This window comes from Podarcis filfolensis (assembly GCF_964270895.1).
Source record: "Podarcis filfolensis genome assembly, chromosome: 11".
Lineage (NCBI taxonomy): Eukaryota > Metazoa > Chordata > Lepidosauria > Squamata > Lacertidae > Podarcis > Podarcis filfolensis.
Window position 1 is genome coordinate 46,887,276 of NC_139613.1, and position 14,586 is coordinate 46,901,861.

A 14,586-nucleotide genomic window follows, 5' to 3' on the forward strand; every position below is an offset into this window, starting at 1 on the left:
TGTATCCCCCCCCCCCCCGAGTCACATAAGTGAATGAAATCTGGAGGCAGAAGACCCCTCCTGTAAGTGGATTATCCCAGTCAAATTCAAGGCAGATCCATTCAGGGGTTTCCACGCAAGGAACTTTTAATGTGCCTTTTTGTTCTAAAGTCTCTGCTTTTTATCTTCTGCCAGATACATACTGCAGGCAAGAGACCTTCTGAGGGGATGAAACCGGAAAAAGTTCAGATGAGGTGCAGCAGTTCTCCTCGCAAGGTATTTAGGGGTGGAAAAACAGAAATCACACCTCTTCCCCTCCAGTTTTTTCCCCCTTTGAGGGAGGGGAGGGGGCAATCTGTTTGAAAACTGGGGACATGAAGAAGGTGTTCCTGAGTAACAAATCTGCCAAAGCTTAGGCAAGTAGATCCAGGAGCTATCACGTTAGGTGAATTTAAAAAGTGGAAAAAAAATCTGTTTTTTCTTGCTGCCCGCCCCCCTTCCTGGAGTACCATCTTTGAAGGAAAAAACAGAGGGATATGGCCATGTCATGGAGCATCTGTCATGGAGGCACTGGATTAGACGACTTTTGGGGTCCTTTCGCTTCTCTGATTCTATCTGTTTGATATCTTTTTGTGGAAATAAGGCAATAGAGCTACATGGAAGATTGGGGATGCCCTGATCTGCCTCAACAAGCTTCATTATGTGATCCAATGTAGGACAGTGAGGATCACCCCCCATCATCTCAGGGTACATATAGCTGATGCACATTTTTGTAGAAACCACCATCTTATTTTTGGGTGGACTAATCCGTTTCTAAATTGGGGAGGAAAAAGACTACCCAAGTCTGACATTAGGGTGGTGCCAGGTTTCAAAGAATCCTAGTAGCTCTTAGCTCCCCCCTCCAGAATTACTGTTCCCAAGCTCTAAGCTAAGGAGCCAAGTGGTGACAGTCAGGCCAGTGGGGGCCATCTCCCCTCCCTCACCCAGGGCTTTTTTCAGCCTGAACTCAGTTCCGGCACATCTCAGATGGGCACCATTGTCATTATAAGAGAACAAGGGAGGCTTTCATGGTGAGTTCTGGCACCTCTTTTTCTGGAAATAGTGCACTTAAAATGCCCTTTCTCAAATATCAGTCAAGAGTTCAATATGTGAGCATTAGAAGGAGCCCTTAAACCATGGGTAGGCAAACGAAGGCCTGGGGGCTGGATCCGGCCCAATCACCTTCTCAATCCGGCCCACAGACAGTTCGGGAATCAGCGTGTTTTTATATGAGTAGAATGTGTCCTTTCATTTAAAACGCATCTCAGGGTTATTTGTGGGGCATAGAAATTTGTTCACCCCCCCCCAAATATAGTCCGGCCCCCCACAAGGTCTGAGGGACAGTGGATTGGCCCCTGCTGAAAAAGTTTGCTGAACCCTGGCGTAAGCCCAAGGATCTGTAAATCAACGGTGCGACACCAGAAAGTACAAAAACAGCATTTTTTTTTTTAATTCTGATTGCCAAATTATTTAAGGCAGGTATAAAAATGAAAGCATTCAATATACATTTTACATAAAATAAACTAGATTACAGCATAAAACAAGTAACCAGGCAATGGCATTAAAGTCTCTCTTCTAAAACGGGATAATTGTAAACATTAAAAAAAAGACTGCAGGACTATTCAAGTAATAGAACAATCACAGACGTCTTCTGGTATGCAGGCTATTGGGTTATTTGCCATTCAAGATTATAAAAAGGACATTTCATTATTCACAGGTGCTCATTAATTCCCCATTTAAAATCCTGTACATTATGTACAACACAGTTTTTGTGGTACTGGCAACCCCATGCCTTCCGAATGTATATTCTTCACAATACACAATTACAATGAGACAGTTAATACAGTAACATTTTACACTGATGCATCTTAATAGGAGATACCAAATAGACATCTAAATTGTACCAAAGTGTCGTCGTCGTCACAGTTAACCTCTATTGAGGGTTGTGGGCAATATTAGAAGGGTATGCAAGGTTCAGGCACACAGATACGCAACGTTAGTTATTTACAATTAAAAAAGCCAAAGGAAGGAAAAGAAGAAACAAACAACCTTTTGTGGTTAACGTTTTCCAAACAAGACAATACACTTCTTTTCATTTACTTTGTGGTTTACAACTTAGCAGCAGGCTCTCTGTGTGAGCCTGATTACCGATACAAAAAGTAAAGAATATATTTATATATATATATATTTATATATATATTTATATTTATATAAGCATATATATATAAAAAAACAGAAGTCTAAATACAGCAACATTTGTTACTCTGTGATAAAAATCTGCAATTTACAAAAATGAAATGACTGGTTTTTGCCTGCCATTAAGGCATTTCAAATTAACACCATGGAACTGATGTCTGTAATAAAGCGCTTTTTCTTCTTCATGTGATCCAGTCACATGACGATGCACATTTCCAAAATTATCATTCTCTGAAAAAGAAAAGAAAGGCAGGGATTATTTCAGAACAATGCAGTCTCATTAATTTATGTCAACAATCTCAGTAAACGAGAGCGGGGGAGGGCCGCGAATTATGCTATAGCAGCACTGGATAGTCTGGGTCATTAAAAGCTGCACCGAATTAACTTGCATTTAATTATATATAAGGTTTCCATTTCCTTTGAAAGGTTGAAAAGTAATCCTATTTAAAAGCAGATAAATAATTTACAAAGAAATGCACGTCACATGCTATGAGAAAGCGCTGCTACTCGTTTTCTACTAACACACGGCTTCTTACAAATATCAGAAGACATCAGAAAGAGATGCACATTTGGTTTAAAGAGGGTGCGCACACACACACACAAATAGTCTGCAAATTCTAAATGACTTGCTTTGACATGATGGGCAATATACCATATTGGTCCGAATATAAGCTGATCCCTTAAAATTGGGTTACAGGCTGAAAATCGCTGCGGTTGGTAGAATTGTAACTCTGAGCCAATTTAAGCCTTTGATCTTGCAAGCCCGCAAAAGTTACTGTACAATCGCAAATTGCTATTCAATTGCTACAATTGCAAATCGGCAATAGAACATTTTTTTTGTTCCGTTTTGCCGTATGTCTGTTCCAGCGGCGATATCGTAAAGGCCATTTGTGTAAGGTTGCGAATTTAAGTCGCGCGTTTAACTTCTCACGGTCGGAATTTGCGGGGGAAAGTGCGGCTTGTATTCGGGCCAATGCGGTATGTATACATATTTCAAGGGAACATGGTCTGGTTCAGCGATCAATTATCTACGCGACGGATTCAGCTCCACGTAAAACGTTATCGTGAGTAGAGTAACGCTGCTATTAACCAAAGAAAGCACCTGCCCATTAAGAAGTCTATGTAGACCTCCACCCTCAAAACACCGTGGTTCGCTTCCCCTCCTCCCTCTTAAGATGCCTGTTACGCGTATAATTTCGAGATTTACAGGATATTTACCTCCGTTGTGCAGGAAACATACCAGATGCAGAAGCTTGAGCCGCGACCTGCTGAGTGGCGACAAGGGCAGCAGAGGTCAGCCCTGGAGGAAAAGGTGAAAACAGTGTATCTCAATGGATGGATCTCCTCCACTGGTTTTAACAAGACATGAAATCACAACAGCCCCGCCGCACTCTGTGTAGAAGGCATACATAATAATTGCAGGCAGGCAGAAGGAGGAAAACCTGCCTGCCTCCTTTAGCCAGCATGCCTTCTTCCGATTCCGCCTAATAGGCATTTTGTAAGGGGAAGAAGGCATTCCACCTTATTGTATTCTTTTCCAAGTGCCGCACTGCATGGTGCTAAATGGCTTGTATGAATTCCTGAATAGGAAGCTCAGTAGAAATAATAGGCACCGGGAAACAACAAGAATCAAAAGTCACAGTGAGTTGCGGCGACGGCGTGGTAGCTACTCAGAACATAATACTTTCATAATAGCTATCATTTTAACGTTTTTCCTTTTGAATGCACATAATGTATCCCATAAGGCGTACGGAGCCACTGAATTGCATTCTGAAACAGCCAGGACTTCCACGAAAGAAAGGAACTGCGAAGGCGCCAAGTGAACATAATGAATTAATGCCATTTGTGCTGCAAACACGACAGTGGCTCTTTTCTGTATAGGGGAAGAATCTCCTTTTAATATTGCTAGACGACAGGGGCAGCAGGGGGGAAAAAAGCTCGCTTGTGTAGCTTACTGTGAACCCATCTGCGGCTCCATTAACAGGGAGTCGAGGACTTCTCTAAATAAACACAGTCCTAATTTGGGAGCTGGGAGAATGTTAAGACTGCTATGTCCTTTTCTAATGCGCAAGCATTCCAAAAGCATACTTCAGTGGTACAGTATTTGCTTTGTATGCAGAAGCTCCTAGGTTCAATCTCTGGTATCTCTATGTACATTAAAAATCTTCACTGTATCACACTCTTTATATCGCTTGCACAAGGTGATTGGCAGAAAATGCCCCCCTCCCCAAGCAAAGCAAAACATCCTTTGGCTGTCTCTTCTCAGTTTAATGTAAGTTCATGCTGAAATCTGAAGTACCCATAATAGATAACCTTGTACATCAGGGAAGCTGACAATTTTTTTCAAATAGTCATGCAAAAAATAAATAAATAAGGAAATTTAATTTGCAAGATTATATCCCTCTCTGTAAAGGTAAAGGTACCCCTGACCATTAGGTCCAGTCGTGGACGACTCTGGGGTTGTGGCGCTCATCTTGCTCTATAGGCTGAGGGAGCTGGCGTTTGTCCAGACAGCTTCCGGGTCATGTGGCCAGCATGACTAAGTCGCTTCTGGCGAACCAGATCAGCCCACAGAAACACCGTTTACCTTCCCGCCGGAGCGGTACCTATTTATCTACTTGCACTTGACGTGCTTTCAAACTGCCAGGTGGGCAGATGTTGGGACCGAACAAAAGGAGCTCACCCCATTGCGGGGATTCAAACCACCGACCTTCTGATCGGCAAGCTCTAGGCTCTGTGGTTTAGACCACAGCGCCACCCACGTCCATCCCTCTCCATAGACATGTCTTATTCCTAAAAGCATGGGAAAATGTTGTACTTGCATGTACTGCTAAACCATGGTTTGCTGTTATGAGGACGAGTGCCAGAGAGCCTTAGTGTTGTGTATTGCCCCCTCCTCCCCTTGGTTCAGCTTTGGGGAGGCATTCAGAAACCTTTTCTTCCATTTTAGACCAGTTGCTGCTTCTCCATATATCTAAACCTGGACAAACTGTAGTCAGATTTAACTATAATCAATGGAAACAAACCAACTTGCACACCATGGGGGACTGAAGCTTGCTTTCATTAACCAGTCTAGATCAGGGTTTCCTAAACTTGGGTCTTCAGCAGCTTTGGGACTACAACTCCCATCATCCTTAGCTGTCAGGACCAGTGGTCAGGGGTGATGGGAATTGTAGTTCAAAATCAGCTGGAGACCCAGCTTTGGAAAACCCTGGTAGATGAACCACATTTTAAAGCTCAGACATAATCTTTAGAATGGAAGCTTCTTAATCTCCTCCTTGCAGTTACACTGGAGGTTGAGAGGGGGACTTTCGGCTTCTGATCTCCTTGCAGTGCACAGCATGAAAGGGGCTGGAGTGTGGATTGTTGCCATAATACTACACTGTGGTTCAGTGCTACGTGCGATCCAAGTCAGTCAAGTTCAGCCACTTTAATGATTCCGAACAGGAAGATGCAGCTCACCTTGAAATGGGTCGTATTGACCAGGAATTAGTGGGTAGCCCATTCCGACATGGGTGTGGTGATGGGTATGAAGATGCCGTTGACTAAAAGGGGAATGTCGATCTCGTTCCCTCTCCGCTTCCCTTTCACGCTCAGATGTAGATTTCTCTACAGGCTGGAAACAAAAAGGCACCCAAACAGTAAGCTCTTCGCTTGCGGATGCAGAAGATCACATTCTGAAGGTTTGCGGGATTCTCTCTGACTCAGCCTGTATCTACATTTCAGCAGATTTCATTTCTCCCTAGGCACGCTGCTGCCTCCGTTGGTCTGGGAGGCTTTTAAAAAACTGCTTTAATTGAAGGTTAGGGTAAGTGGCTTTTGTTTCCGCAATTACAATGCGGCCTGACTTATTTAAAAACACACAATTGTTTTACGCTTGGATAGGGAAACTGGAAAAAAAAAAATGTTTGGAAGAGAATCCCTTCTGGTATGCGCATGTATGTTCTAGTTAGCTTAAACTCTATGCTGTACCTTGGGAAGGGTAAGTAAATTAATTACCCAGTTCATACAGAAACAATATAGAATTTAAAATTAACCTCCCTGCCTCCTTAACTTTATCTTATTATTAGTTGCAAAATAAGAAGTTACTGTTATAATGCAACATATAGGGTCTGGGCTGCACATTAACTCCAGAGTTAAAAAACAAACTATGGTTTAATTTGAATGTGCTTTGGTGCACGTTGCTGATAAAGTTCTTGTGCTCCTTCCCTGTTCCTGACGTGCCAATAGGTAATAAGCCAGACTCTGGCTTGTGGTGCTGGCTGAATCTGGATTTGTTTCTCTCTGAACAAACCAGCTATCTTAGCTTATTGGAGGAAACAACTCTTAAGCTCAGGTCTGACTGTTGTGACAAGGCAGATTCTGGCTTTTTTTCTTGGTGGTGTAGCAATAGCAGCGGTGAGGGAGGAGCGCAGCAAGGACTTTTCAGCAGGGTACACCAGTATAGAATTATATAGTTGGAAGGGACACTGAGGATCATCTAGTCCATGGGTAGGCAAACTAAGGCCCGGAGGCCGGATCCGGCCCAATTGCCTTCTAAATCCGGCCCATGGATGGTCCAGGAATCATCATGTTTTTACATGAGTAGAATGTGTCCTTTTATTTAAAATGCATCTCTGGGTTATTTGTGGGGCATAGGAATTCGTTCATTTCCCCCCTCCAAAATATAGTCCAGCCCCCCACAAGGTCTGAGGGACAGTGGACCGGCCCCCTGCTGAAAAAGTTTGCTGATCCCTGATCTAGTCCAACCCCCAACAATGCAGAAATATGCAGCTGTCCCATACGGAGGTCGAACCTGCAACCTTGGCGTTATCGGCACCACATTCCAACCAACTGAGCTATCCAGGCTTGTTATAGTTTGTTTTTAACGATGTGCGAACTGGGCCCTGGAGCCAACTATCCGTACATCTGAATTTCTACCCAAATCAGTGCACTTTGGGCTACAAAGATGCTTTGCAGAAAACCAGATGATCCATACCCATCATTTTTTTATTTATAGCAGGAAGTGGCTTAGAAGCATATTTTGGCTTTAAGCAGTATATAACTAAATAAAACAAAAACAAAAAAAATGGTTTCCCGTTTGCACGGCTATGGTATAATTGACCGTCAAGGAGGCATCCAACGTCCATGGACATTGTCTCATGTACTTTATTTTATGATACTGCGCATGCATACTGGGAACCATGGGCTTCAGCGATGTTTCTAGTAGGGGTTCTGAAGGAGCAGGCTTTGGGGGTCATAAAGAAAGACCCGGTGGGCTTAACAAATAAGGTGCTTGAATTTGTACATATAGAACCCTGCTGAAATCCCAGTCCTGTTTCAGAAGTATACCACCGGGGTGTCCTCTCTTCCCCCAAATCCTGACCATCACCAAGGTGTACAAATCATAACAAGAGATGTCTTACAGCAGGAGACTTGCTGCGATACTGGTTGGCATGTTGCTGAAGCAAATCCAGTGCTTTCGATTCAGTGGTAGATTTTACACCGATAGTAGGGCTGGTATTGACTTTTTCTACCTCTTCTCTTCCGGACATCTTTCCATAAACAGGATAATGAAATCCCGGCGACAGATAGGCCCCTGCAGATAAATAATAAATGCCGTATCACGTTACTGTTTACATTTGGGGGCAGGCAACTCCAAATGCATCCAATTCAGATTACCAAAGTTGCACCCATGCGCTTTGATCTCCTCCCCGCCCCAGCTAATTCAGCCTAATGAACGGGAGGTTATAAAGTGGGTTGAGCTTAGAGCCATTTCAAACATTTATGGGTCCCTCTTAAGTGAAAGGAATAGGAACTATAATGATTCTGACAGTAAGTGCTTAGGATATTTTTATAGGCAATAAACTATCTGTCAGTGTAATGGCCGCAGCCGAATGACACGGGATGTGGAAACTGTTATCTGGGAATGTTGACAGTTCATAAAAAAGTAACAGCTTGTGTTAAATCTATTTCGCTCCTAGAACTTTGCAAAACAAATGTCATCTGTGAAGCTTCTAATTCTCCTTCGCTGCTAACAGGCACTGTCAAAATAGATAAAGCTACGGCCCAGTTAATGTCTGTCTAGCAGCATTGAGTACACACCTGGGTAGCTGTGCATGAGAACAGGAGACACAGCGCGGTACGCAGGGTGATTTGGATCATACATCTGGGGGTAAGGGTAAGCGTGCAAGTACTGTATGTACGACTGGTGCTGAGTCATTGGAGAGGAAACCGCCACTCTGGCGCCCCGGGATTCCTTCCAATTCACAGGAGTCTTTCGATCATCATTTTTGATCTTGTTCTCCTCCAGTGATTGGGAATCGGAACGCTTGATCTCCTTAGGCTCCTCTTTAATGCTGTTTAATGAAACAGGAATGCTGGAGAAGGAGGCTTCTTTGTTAGGTGTTTTTCTGGGGCTATCTTCTTTTAACTTTTTTTCACGTTCCAGCTCCTCCGCTTTCTGCTGATCAAGATATTTTGGCTGATATACATAATGGTGCCATGTTCTCGTGTCTGGGTCCTGATACGGGCAGGGGAGAAAAAAAATGTTCACCATTTATATTGTTAAAGAGGAATCTTCATAGCCACATTAATCCACAAAATGGGGGGCAACAGCAACAGAGAAAATAGGAAACTGGCCACAACCCAGAGAACTGCTTTAGGCCTTTATTTCCCTGAACAGCAGACCCACAACCATGCCACATACTGCTTTTGAGATTCCCGTAAGTCACAAAAGCAGTTTGTTGAGCAGTGCAGGACAGCAGTTTTTGAGAAACCAAAGTCCTACCTGCCGTAACAATAAGACATTTTGAGAATTTTTGAAGCCAACAGGGGGAAATATAGAAAAAAACTGAAATATATTCAACAATAAATCAAACACTGCTGTAACACTGGAAATGCATTACAGTGGCTCTCAAAATTAATCTGTTCAATTCCCGAAACTGTTCGAAAACCAAGGCGCGGCTTCTGATTGGCTGCAGGAGCTTCCTACACTCAAGTGGAAGCCACGTCGGACATTTGGCTTCCGAAAAACGTTCGCAAACCGGAACACTCACTTCTGGGCTTGCAGCATTTGGGAGCCGTTTGAGTACCAAGGTACCACTGTATATGGTACTTGGCAGATACAACAGTATAGTTTGGTATTTTTAAGACATTCATTGATATAAGTGCCATAATTTGATCCAAGCAATACTTGCAAAGATACCCCATGTTACAGACTGAGCTGCAAGCCACTGCTCCCTACATAAGACAAGGATAAAGGAAAAGGTAAAGGTACCCCTGACCCTTTGGTCCAGTCACGGATGACTCTGGGGTTGGGCGCTCATCTCACTCTACAGGCCGAGGGAGTTGGCGTTTGTCCACAGACAGCTTCTGGGTCATGTTGCCAGCGTGACTAACCAGAGAAGTGCATGGAAATGCCGTTTACCTTCCCGCCGAAGTGGTACCTATTTATCTACTTGTACTTTGACGTGCTTTCAAACTGCTAGGTGTGCAGAAGCTGGGACCGAACAACGGGAGCTCACCCTGTTGTGGGGATTCGAACCGCTGACCTTCCGATCGGCAAGTCCTAGGCTCTGTGGTTTAGACCACAGTGCCACCCGTGTCCCCAAGACAAGGATACCCTTAAGGAAAAGCCAACGCATTCTTTTATTTTTTAAAAAGGAAGACAACATTTACACAAATGCGCTTCCACAGTAAGTCTCAGTTTCTGCCAGTTGGGAAAAGAAAGTTTAAAATAGAAAGAGTCGACCCTGAAGTAAATACAAGGTTTTATTTGCCGGGCTTAGAAAGACTGGCTGGGAGTCAAAGATCTGTATGACTGGTTCTGCACACCCAAGAAGGCTTCATGGCAACCCCCCTGAACTCTCTTTTTTTAGAGAGAGAAAAGGCTGAGAAAATAAAACATCCCTTATACTGTAATGTAAGTAAGGAGCAACGACACATCTGGATGCTCATTTATCTTCAACAGTATTTCATCATTACCTTCGCTAACCTGGAGTCTTCCAGACATTCTGGACTACAACTCCAATAGGAGCCAACTCCTAGGGACAGAGGTCCCTTCGCCCCGCCCCCCATAAAATACATGCAAAGCAAGAAGGAAGACCCACAATGACAAACGGCCCCCTCCAGGTAAGCATGCACAGGGCTGCGGCCTAAACTGATGCCAAAACCCTTTTCACCACCAATTATGAACGATCTAGGCTTGCCATCGTTTGCATTTCAAAAAGGCTCACCTGTTTAAACCTTGTAGTGGGATCTACTCCCGTTTGTTTCATAGAATCCATAACCGATTTCATTTCCACCGCCTCCTTTATAAGCTGGTGATTTTCCATTTGCTTTGCTTTGAAGCTATCCGACTGAATCTGTTGCTGATGATTGGGAAGAAGCTGCGATTTGCTTGTCTCCTCCGTTTTATTAGGGACCAATGACCCTATTTTAGAGTTATTTTTACTGGCCTCGGGAGTCGGCGGTGCTTTGGAGATAGTAGCGGAGGGGATGTTTTTCAGCTTATCGTCTTTCCCCAGGTCTTTGAGGGGGAGTTCGTTTTTCCTTTCACACTCTCTCCCAGCAGTTTGCGCCATTTTCTGCTCCGCCAGTCTCTGGTCCTCGTAATATTTCTCATACTGCTGCCTGTAAGCTGGGTTCGAAGCCATCAGGGACTTTTGGTCCATGTACAGCCCATAGGCATACTGGCCGTAGTAAAGTGACTGGGCAAGTGCAGGATGCCTCTGAGTTATGACCGACTGGTGCTGAGGTTGTAAATTAGTGGGACTGGCTTCGCTTTTCTTGCCCTCAGCCGGCTCGGCCTTGTCTTTCTTCTCAGCCTCTTCCTCCGCCTCCTTTTTGATCTTCATTCCCGGTGCGTTATTGCCGTTCCCAGCCGCAGGGGCGCCGACCTGCCCCGAGTGCATGTAACTTGGAGAATAGTACGGATCATAACCGTGGTAATAGGGAGAATGGGGCTCTTTCACTTGGGGCGGCTGCACCGGGGCGGAGGAATGCCCTTTGACAACGCTGTCCTTGTTAGAAATAATATCCGAAGGGGAGCTGGCCTTGGACCTCATCCCCTCCGACCGGCTGTCGGAACCACCATCGTCGGCCGCGTCCGAGATATCGGAGTAAGCCGGGCTGTTGGTTTTAGCAGCGGCGCCCTCTGCCCCGTTCTGCGTCAGCACATGCAGTGGCGCGATGGACGACTGTCCGTTCACCAAAGTGCTGCATTCCATCCTGGAGGCACTGCCTATCGACGGGCTGGGGGCGTTGTCTGTGAAGGTGTAAACCTTATCTGCTTCGGCCTTAATGCTTGCCATCCTGCTCTCTTGGGACTCCGACAGCCCGTTCGCCAGCACCTCATTCTTGCTGAGATGCTCCTTTAAAAAATGCCCGGCGATCTCTTTCCCAGGCCCCTTGGCGTCCTCCAACTTCCCCAGCTTCAGCTCCATTTTGGGGCTCAGGCTCTCCTTGCTCTCTTTGTCCTTCAGCTTCCTCTTCTCCTTCTTCTTCTTGTCCTTGAGTAACGTGAGGGCCGGGTTGATGGTGCTCGGCTCCCCCATGATGGTGGGCTTTGGTTGAATAGGTTTCAGCGGAGGGCTCTTTGGTGTCGCCTGCACAACAGTCGTCGTCAGCGAGGGCAATCCTGGCATTGTGCCAGTAGTGGTGGTTGTAAAGGCTGCCGTCGGTATAGCTATTAACTGAGGCGGGGTTGGAGCTGGGGCTGGGGCAATGGGCCGGGCAGTTTTCAGCTTCGACAGGTTCTTCTCAACTTTGCAGTTGCTGCCTTTCTTGCCTTTTTCTTTCTCTCCCCCATTCTTTTTGTCTATTAGCCCTTCAGCCTCCAGTTTGGGCATCTCGGCCGCCAAACTGCCGTCTGCCACCGAGCAGTTCTCCAACGTCACAGTCATGTTGGAAATGACCGGCAGGCTGTTGAGTTCGCTGTTCAAGCCCCTCTTTTTGCCAGAGTTCTTGCCATTGCTCGCCTGCTCCCTTTTCCCCTTGGGTGTCCCAGGGGTGCTGAGGGGGCAGGGAGAGGCGGGTGCTTTCAGCTGATCAAAATGAGAGAAACTTGTGCTTGGCTCGTTGCATTCCAGTGCCACGTTGCTGAGCGCCTCCTCGCAGTCGGAGATTTTGTCTTCGCTGTCAGGCTCAAATTCCAGTTTGTTTTCCGGGTCCAAGTGTGCATGAGCCTGGTGGTACCTCAACCCATTGATGTGCTTGTATTTTTTGTTGCAGTTGGGATGGGGGCAATCAATCAAAACCGGAGAAGAGCAGCCTTGGTCCAAAAAAGCAGTCTCTGGCTTGCCCTGGGGAGTGGTTGGAGTGCTTCTAGAATTGGTACGGACACGCTTCCCAGATTTATTGTCCTCTGAGCTGGAGTTCAAATCCAGCTCCATGGGTGGCTTATTTTTCCTTTTATTGGTGGACAAGGGGCTGACTTTGACATCCTCTATGGCACAATTTGGGGGTGTCCTGCGGCCACTCGAATTAAGGCTGCCCCTCCTTCCTTTTCCGTTGGCACCACCTCTGTTTTTGCCCTGCAGTCCCCTGGACTCTGTGAAGCTAACATCCGTCCCCGGCGCAGTCGCTGCGGCAGCGGACCGCGCTCGCTTCCCCCGGCCCCGTCCTCCTCGCATTTCCAGGTCGCTCGTTGGCGATTCACAAAACCTGCGTAAATAAAAGGAGATGTCAGAATTGAGTGGGCATGAGAGGGAAGGGCAAAACAGACTCATACCATTGTAAACAATGGACTACTAAGCGCATATCAAATCAGCACACAGGCCAAAAAGAAACACCTTTAGTAGTCCTTAGAAAGAAAATAAATCTTAATGAAATTCTCTTTAAAAGTGAGAGCTGGACCATAAAGAAGGCTGATCACCGAAGAATTGATGCTTTTGAATTATGGTGCTGGAGGAGACTCTTGAGAGTCTCATGGACTGCAAGAAGATCAAATCTATCCATTCTGAAGGAAATCAGCCCTGAGTGCTCACTGGAAGGACAGATCCTGAAGCTGAGGCTCCAATACTTTGGCCACCTCATGAGAAGAGAAGACTCTCTGGAAAAGACCCTGATGTTGGGAAAGATGGAGGGCACAAGGAGAAGGGGACAACAGAGGATGAGATGGCTGGATAGTGTTCTCGAAGCTACCAGCATGAGTTTGACCAAACTGCGGGAGGCAGTGGAAGACAGGAGTGCCTGGCATGCGTCCATGGGGTCACGAAGAGTTGGACACGACTAAATAACAACAATAGGAACAAGCTGTGCATGTCTGGGGGGTGATTTTAATTATGTACATTTATACCCTGCTTCTTGGCCAGAAAAAGAGCAAGCCCCATTAACAATAAAACAAGACTAAAATGCAAAAAGCATAATGAAATCAGGAAACAAATAACCAGTCAGAAGAATGTAATGGAGCATAAAAAGTCAAGCTCTAATAAGAGTTAGGTGTCCTAAGGGGGGGGGGCGTGTGCATTGCAGGGGGTTGTCCTAGATTACCTTTGCAATCCCTCGCAACCATATAACTCTCTGAACAGCAAGCAAGGCAGTGGAGAAGGCCCTCTTGCTGGTTGCCACCCAAGACATCCCAGAAGGTAGAGTACCTACACCAGGCCCTCTCCTACAGTTCTTAAGGCGCAAGAGGAAGTCCTTTAGTATTATCCTTGTTTCGATGCCAGAATAACAGTTTCCCCTCGATACCTACATTCTACTGCGCGTAACAGAGAATTTGTGTTTCTTCTGCATGGTTTCAGTTACATGGAATTGTTTTTTAATTAATCCCTGCCCAGTTTTCATGCCAGATATTGGAGGGGAAAGCAGAGAAAAACCAGACTCAGCGTGTCTCCTTACCTAGGAGGAGCCCAGTCGTGTTTTGTGCAATCAAGCAGTGTTCCAACGTATGTTTTATTCCGCCATGTAACATTTACTACTAGGACACCTGCGGACGAGAGAGAGAAACAAAAATGATCACAGTCAGAACAACATCTTTTTGAACCTTGCTTAAAAATGGGGGAAAGGGTGGGGTGGGCAGAGAGCAGCATTTCTTATTTGATTTGAAAGGCTGCGGTTTACAAGCTTCCTCCTTTTTTTATTTATTTCAGTGACCTCCAATTAAAACCCACAGGAGTGTCTCTGTGTGTGCATGTGCGTGCAAAAGGCTCAGAAAGAGAATAATCAAGATACAGCTGCGAGGAGGAAATGGTTTTTGCTACGTCCCGCTGTAAAAAGGCAACAGTCACCTCTTAATTTTGCTATTATTGCACATAATTGCTTTTGTTTGGCTTTCAGCTTGCATAAATGGAGCGCCAGTAACTAGTGCTTGAAGCAGGAGGTGGCTGGTGAAGAATCTGCTTTGTCTTCAAAAAATACAATGTTGACTTTATTTATTTGAAATAACAC

At 45.3% G+C, this 14,586-nt stretch overlaps 1 protein-coding gene across 5 annotated transcripts in view; it reads right to left on the reverse strand.

Annotated features, from left to right (window-relative positions):
* Positions 1-1,439: 1,439 nt before the first annotated feature.
* ZNF608 (zinc finger protein 608) overlaps positions 1,440-14,586 on the reverse strand; it is a gene marked incomplete at its 3' end in the record, with an annotated part of 129,996 nt that continues 116,849 nt past the window's right edge. For 3 of the 5 annotated variants that reach the window (XM_083576496.1, XM_083576495.1, XM_083576498.1), the window contains 7 exons: positions 14,038-14,125; positions 10,431-12,858; positions 8,299-8,716; positions 7,620-7,792; positions 5,677-5,830; positions 3,433-3,514; positions 1,440-2,445 (listed from right to left, as the gene is read on the reverse strand). In XM_083576496.1, the coding sequence (XP_083432622.1) occupies positions 2,439-2,445; positions 3,433-3,514; positions 5,677-5,830; positions 7,620-7,792; positions 8,299-8,716; positions 10,431-12,858; positions 14,038-14,125 (3,350 nt within the window). Of the gene's footprint in view, positions 2,446-3,428; positions 3,515-4,940; positions 5,307-5,414; positions 5,831-7,619; positions 7,793-8,298; positions 8,717-10,430; positions 12,859-14,037; positions 14,126-14,586 lie in introns of those variants that run through there. The other 2 variants (XM_083576497.1, XR_014539757.1) reach the window with 2 other exon arrangements.